Here is a 7,728-nt window from a genome sequence, read left to right as displayed (position 1 = left end):
ATGCATGCTTATTCGCGGATCTTTGTTAATTAAAATCTCAGTAACTATTGCGAATCTAGCAAAATGGTATAAGACTTTTTGACTCAGTTTTACTCCTTCTACCTGCCTACGAGAGATTGTACGGCCATTCTGGGACACCCTGTATATATTTAAATACCACATGCTCGAACTGCAAATCTTGCACGGATTTTGCTGTCATTTTGCTCTCAAACTGTGTTGCGCAGAGACCTTGCTTCATATTTGGCGTCAATTTGGTCTCAGGTTATGTTATCAAACGTTGCTCGGGTTTTGTCAGCAATTTGCTGTTACGTTTTGTCAACAAGGTTTGGCGACAAATTCTAAGCTTAATGCNGACATAGTTGATGCCAATTTGCTGAATAATTTTGCTCTAATTTGTNACCAATTTGCTCGCAAATTCCGAGCAAATTGTTTACTGGGCACTTTTCCAAACAACATACCGTATACGACACAACTTATAATATATAATAAAACATGGTAGATATATATATAGTTCACAATTGTTAATGAGATTTACTAGTAAGAATTGTATGTTTAATTGTGCAGAGGTTATAGTTTTAAGCAATATGTTATAATATTAATTGATTACTTACCTTCAAATCGCGATATTAGATTGCTGCAACCGATCTTTTCTAGAAGATCTGCAATATTGGACACAGGATTTGCACTATCTTCTATGATAAAAAGCACAATAAAATACACTAGTAAACCAAGTATGTGCTCAGCGTTATATTAATGACGTAATATTACACACAACTGCACGACAATAGCAATCAATGGCGGGAAATCGTCGCGATTTCGACTATGCATATGTGAATAATAAATGCGCAGACTCAGAAAAGAGAAATGTTGATTTTAAGTATATTATATTCTTCTACAAAATTATAATAGACTAATTTATTTGATTGAATAAAAGTAATTATTTGTTTGGAGATAACATTGTTGCGGATTGAGAAATTGATTTACTTAAAATAAAGGAATAATGTCTTGTTTTAAAATTAATATTTTGTTTCTTCTAAAGTTGCATGATATCGAAAGAAACTTATTGAACTTGTTTTCCCTAAGCTACTGACTTTTCTTGCATTAATATATTTTCAAATATTCAAATTAACCTAATTTACATGTTTTCCGATAAAGTTTTACACTATCCTCGAAAAGGTAATATATTCTTCTTTCAAGTACATAATATTAAACTTTTTAAAAATTTGTAATGAATATATTGTAAGATTATTGTCAAGAAAATATTCTGTGTTGAAGTTAACTACAGTGGCCCCAAAAAGTATTGGCACATCAACATTTTTTTGGGGCCACTGTATTACTTAAAAGAAAGAAAATAAACTGAGTAATTATTTTTCTTAGAAATAGAATAATATTTTTCTGTGTGTACATTCCCGTACGCGTAAGAAACAAATGTTAATATCGACAATTATTTTTTATTTTTTTAAATATAATTTTATATATGTTATTTTTAAATACAATTTTATTATAAAATATCAACATTTGCTATTTTGTTAAATATTTTTGTAGACTATTTTTTTATCAATAATTTGACCCTTCTTTTATCTCAACAGTTATGAACTATTAAAATTGTGTTAAAGTTTAACGGTAGTCCGTTTTTTTCGAGCGATATTTATAAATAATATACTATATATGTTATTGTTACACACATACCTATATATATTTTCTCTCGTCTTTTTAGTTTTCTTTCTTGTCTTCCTTCTTCCCGCTAACAATTCTTTCCGCTCTTGTGCTACTGACTATATACAGGGTGTCCCAGAACAGCCCAGAAAGAAGACAACCCAGTGCGCTTCGCGCGCTAACAGTGTTACCCATAGCGACATATGGGAGGAGCTAATATAACAGCACATACTATAAAATATACATATTAAAATGTAATTGTGCGAAGCGCGCCGGGCTGTCCTACGCGCGTAAGACAGCCCGATGCACGCTTATTCGCGGATCTTTGTTACTTAAAATCTCGGTAACTATTGCGAATCTAGCAAAATGGTATAGGACTTTTCACCTCAGTTTTACTCCTTCTACTTGTCTACGAGAGATGTTACACCAATTCTGGGACACCCTGTATATAGTCAGTAGCACATATATATATAGGGAAGACCGGTACACAATGAGACACGGTACACAATGAGACACTCTATTTATAATAAGCAATAATTGGCAAAATCACTTTGTATTTTATTTTTTATATGTACTTTTTCATTCTTTACCGACGTATATGATTTTTGTTATTAAATAAAATTTAGTTTTTTATTTATTTAAAGAAACGTGTTTTCAAGCCTCTAATTTTTTTTTTACGTGTTTTTAAATTTTGTTTATTTCATTAAATATTTGAAGTTTTTTTGTTTTTAAAATTTTATTTCAGTAGCTTAATTTGTTCTAAATAAAGTCATTAATTTGATTAAGGAAAAAATTTTATATAATTAACAATAAAAAATAATGTAACAAAAAAAGTCGCTCAAGGTACAATGAGACGGCAAGTTCGGTACACAATGAGACAGCGCAGCAACGCTCAAAGCCCATGTGACTAACAATTAAATTGGCGGGCTATAGGTTTTGCCGTAAATTATGTTAAGTTAATTGATAAGGTGTATTTTTTATAAACAATAACAACCTTAGTCAAGGTAAGTGTATTAATCTTTTTAAATCAATTTTTCAATGTAAAATATGAAATTACANTATAGTTTATGATCTAAAAACACTGAAAACACTACTTAATCTAAAATTTGAAGTAGATTTGTAACAATAATTTTAATTTATTTATATTATTAAAATTAAACTTCTCTAAATTATTTATTTATCTTATACAAGAAAAGAAAATACATCTATAATAATTATTGTAGGAATTGTTAAATTCAACAAATTTTTTCCCGCATGAAGCAACTTTTAATATTTTAAAAAAATTTACATTGTTCAAACAATTAAATATAATTTTCAGATGCGACCAAAAAAGGAACGACAACGCGCAAAATTTACTGATGATGATATGAGAATGGCAGTTCATGCAGTCATGAAAGGAGGAATTTCTGTTTGAAAATCAGCTCAGTACTACAACATCAAGTTCCAAACTTTGGCTCGTTATGTGAAAATATGCAAAGAAAATCCAGACAAGCCAATGCAAATGTCTCCAAATTACTCAAACAGAAAAGTCTTTATGGAAAAAGAAGAGGCAGCGTTGGCGCAGTATTTAATTCGGTGCAGTCAAATGGCATTTAGATTACCCAAGAAAGATTTTCTGGCATTGGTTCTTAGTTTTGCGGAGAAGAATCANAAGAAGATACCAAAGTCTTGGGCAGACAACAAAGCAGCTGGTGAAGATTGGTTNAAAGGGTTCATAAGACGCAATCCAACAGTGAGCCTCCGTAAACCAGAAGCTTGTAGCTTATCCCGACTGACATCTTTCAACAAACACAATGTTGGTGTCTTTTTTGACAACTTGGAGACAATCAAGGAAAGGTGGCCGGAATTATTTACTGATGGACATAAGATTTGGAATTTAGATGAAACGTCAATCTGCACTGTTCAAGCTCCAAAAAATGTACTTGCAAAAAGAGGCGTTAAACAAGTCTATAAAGCTACCAGCGGAGAAAAAGGGATTACTGTTACGTCTTGTTAGTGCATCTAGTACTTGTTTGCAGCAAGCAATGGTCTTTCCAAGAGTGTATTTTAAAGATCACATGCTGACAGAGTGTATTCCAGGAACATTGGGCTTGGCCAATCCATCTAGTTGGATGACATCAACTTTGTTTTCCAAGGTCTTGGATCATTTTATTCAACACACTAATTCTTCTCAAGAGAACCATCAATTGTTAATTATGGACAACCACGAGAGCTGTTGACAATGGTGTTATCCTTTTGACTCTTCCACCACACTGCAGTAATCGCCTACAACCTTTGGACGTTTCAGTTTATAGCCCTTTTAAAACAGTTTATAATGGAGAGTGCGATAGTTTGATGAAACAACAACCAGGTGTGCCTATCGACATCTATAAAATTGCATCTATAGTTCATAAAGCTGCTGACGAAGCAATGACTCCTAAGAACATTAAGAGCGGCTTCTCTAAATCTGGAATTTATCCGTTCAATTGACACATTTTCACCGACGGCGACTTTTTGAGTTCTTACGTTACTGATCGCCCAATGGAAAATGCGAGTGAATCAGCGTCTACTAGTCAAAATATTCCAGACAATTCAGAGTCTAGTCCAACAACTCAAGCACTTTTACCAAGGCTTATTAACGGAAACGAGCCTGACGCTTCATCTTCACTGAATGCCGGAGTGAATGAAACCGCTCAATCTACCTATCAATTGCCAGGTAAACAATTCATTCTGCCGGAAGACATTGTCGCATTTCCTAAAACAGCTCCGCGCAAAGCGAATCGACAAAAAAGAGAAAAAGGCCAAAGTAAGATTGTGACCAACACTCCTGAGAAGAATTTAGTCATCAAAAAAGAAAACAAAAAAGCTGATGAGGCGAACAAATCCAGCAAGCCTAAAAAGCCGTCTAAAAAGTCAAATCAAGTCTAAAAAAGTCAAGAATTCATTGGAAGCAAGTGGTGAAACATTTGAGAAGACTGTCTGCACTCGGAAGAATAAGAGACAGATTACTCTTGAAGGAGAAATTAATGAAAATTGTAAGGGTCTTGCTAAAAAAAAGAAAAGTTCAAAAGAAAACTCCAAGTTTGTAGAGCAAAAAAGTGTTTCACGCGATTTGCAATTTGATAATTATTAAGCATTGAGTTCCTATAATTAAAAATGTGATGTTAGTTAATCCATAAAAGTGATAAAGAATTAGCTTTTTTTAATGTCTNGTTATTTAATTATTTTACAGTGCAATTTTTTAAACAAGTGAGATTAAAGTGAGAAAAAGAAAAAGCTTTATTAGCATAACATTACATAATAAAAGTGAATATTATTAATAAAAGAATTTGTTAAAAGTATCTTAAATAAATAAACATAANGTTTAAATTNAGACTAAAAATATTGCACTATTATATTTAATAATAAACGTAAGCGTTTTGTAAGTTGCTCATTGATTAAAGAGNTGTCTCATTGTGTACCATGGGTTGTCTCATTGTGTACCGGGGTGGTACACAATGAGACATTTTGCACTACTTTATATAAAAATTTATAAGTTATAAACACTTGTTTTTTTATCAATATTTTGTCCGTACAATGTAAACATGTAATGTATGTTCCATTAAAAAAAAAGATTTTCTTCATAAATAAACTTTCTATGAACAATTATTTGTGAAGTGTCTCATTGTGTACCGGTTTCCCCTATATATATATATATATCAATGTTTGCTTGTGTACGTAGTTGAAAAACACCTTTAATTTTTTATACATATTTATGTGTTTCGTATATATAATGTATATATTGTGACGGGCACCTCGTGTTTGGATCTTTTATCGAGAGTGCCGCACAATTTTGGCACATCTTCTACCAATAATTAAAAGAAAAATTACTTACCAAATTTCGTTAGTTGGGCGCCAGGCGTGAATTTACACGCCGCACGACAAAATCTTGACTTTAAGTACTATGATTCTTCAAATTAACATCGACGTGACGGCAGCATAATTTGATAGCTCAGTTTGAAAAGAAATACGGAGAGGCGTGGGCTCAAGAGACAGTGTTTTTAAATAATGGCAGAGAACTTGATCGTTTAGTAGTAGATAAATAGATAATGTTTTATTGGTTCCCCTTAGGGCTACAATTTTCAATACACAATACACAAAAGCCTTATAACTAACTTACAGCTATTCTCGCAACTTAACACTAACTTAAACTTAAACTTAAACTTAATTGACTCCTACATACACACACACGTCTATCCCTACTCCTATTCTAAATTTCGGACCTCCTTTTCTGGCAGTCCATTCTACGCCCTCTTTTTACCCTTTTCAGCCAGGCTCCACTCATACACACCAATCACACTTCTACTCTTATCCTCTCCCGCTCACTCCACTCATATTCTCACCTCTCATTCTCACTCTACTTAATCCATTCATCCCACCACTCCGTTATCCCATTATCCCCCCCTCTCCACTCGCATCACATCTTCCTCTTTCTCTCACTCTTTCACTCCTGTTCCCTCGTTCCTAAATTCGTCCAACCTCCTCAACCATTTTCCCCCTCCCTTTCTTCACCCAGTACCAAATCCACTATATCATCCCAATTTCCCTCTGCTCCCCAAATCCCACAGTCCTCCCATACGTGTTTCCAGCCTTCCTCTGCCAAACCGCATACTCTACACAGCCCTTTCCTCTTCCCTTTCCCAATACCTACCCTCTCTCATCTCATTTCCCAACCTAAACCTGGCAATTCTCTGGCATCTGCTTTCCCCCCACCCTTTCCTTAGATATATCGGTACCTCTTCCTTCTTCGTTTTCCCATACCCCCATGATATTTATTATATCTCGACTCCCTTATCTTATTCCACCTTTCCTCTCTTTGTATCTCCTTCTCTCTCTTTATCAATAGACTTACCCTACTCTCACCCGTTTCTTCCCCTTCCTCCATCTCCGTTATGTCTAATCCTCTTTCCTCAAAATACCTTATTCTATCCTCCCTTTCCCATTCCGACAACTCCTCTCCTTTTCTCTCCCTTTTCCTTATCTCCTCCCAACATAATCTCGCTAAAGCGCTGCCTTCCTCCCTTTCCAGTCGTTCTTCAAATCCCCACGCTCTGAGCCCCGCCCTACCTCTTCATAGGTCCCTCTGCATTTCCTCTTTCACTATATATCCCGGCGTTTCTTTCTACCCCCAATAATCACCTTAAGTACCTGTCTTGTAACCTCTCAACCACAACCCACTCTCTCCAACTCCAGATCTCCATCCCGTAGCCTATTACCGACCACACCAGAGCATCAAAGAACCACAAACTTCTACTCTAATCCCTTCCAAATCTTCTCTTTCCTATCCCCCATACTTGACCCATTATTGCCACTTCTTTCTTTTCCTTCACCTGCGCCTCCCTCCCCCCCATTCTTCTGAAAAACATATTCCAGATATTTAAACGTCCTTACCTCTTCCAGTTTCTCTCCCTTCCACCACCATTCCATCTTTTTCTCCTTCCCTCTCCCTTTCCTAAACCTCATCACCTTGGACTTTCCTACGTTTAATTCCAAGCCTTTCTCCCTCAGATATTTTTCTAATTCCCTCATCATTGCCCTCATTCCGTCCTCCTCCTCGGCCAGCAGTACTACATCATCCGCGTATGCCAGAGAGTACACCTTCTTACCTCTTACCTTCACTCCCCCCCACCCATTCTTCCCCAGGTACTTTTCCATATCCGTCGTCATCATGTTGAATAGGTACGGGCTCAGTGAACATCCCTGCCTCATCTCCTTTCCTGTCCAAAATTCCTTTAATATCTCCCCTCCAATCCTCACCCTATTCCTCGTTTCCCTGTATAATTCTCCGTACCTTTTCACTAACCTGATCGTTTAGTAGTATTTGCAATATATTTTATTAACAGCGGTTGTATATGATTCTGGACGGTCACCGGCCAGAAGGAATTTCGGCAGTACAAAAAGAATTAATCAGCGTAAAACATAAATAAGAAAAGAAAAAAGAACATAAAGAATAATAAAGAACAAGAAGAAGATTTCTTCGGGCTCTGAAGTCTTTTAAACTAATAAATGAAATATCGGGTAGTAAGAGCCGTTTGCAGGATGTTATGCAGAATG

At 35.4% G+C, this 7,728-nt stretch overlaps 1 protein-coding gene across 1 annotated transcript; it reads left to right on the top strand.

Moving 5' to 3' along the window:
* The first annotated feature begins 3,157 nt into the window (after window positions 1–3,157).
* LOC109862998 lies at window positions 3,158–4,125 on the top strand. The gene is made up of 3 exons (XM_020443172.1): window positions 3,158–3,388; window positions 3,537–3,870; window positions 3,965–4,125. The coding sequence occupies exons 1-3, from the start codon at window positions 3,158–3,160 to the stop codon at window positions 4,123–4,125; spliced, it is 726 nt and encodes a 241-aa protein (XP_020298761.1).
* Window positions 4,126–7,728: the final 3,603 nt, after the last annotated feature.

This window comes from Pseudomyrmex gracilis, unplaced genomic scaffold (assembly GCF_002006095.1).
Source record: "Pseudomyrmex gracilis isolate BER0280 unplaced genomic scaffold, ASM200609v1 scaffold_2851, whole genome shotgun sequence".
NCBI lineage: Eukaryota > Metazoa > Arthropoda > Insecta > Hymenoptera > Formicidae > Pseudomyrmex > Pseudomyrmex gracilis.
Note: the sequence above shows the minus strand (reverse complement) of the source record. Positions and strands in the feature narration are given on the sequence as shown.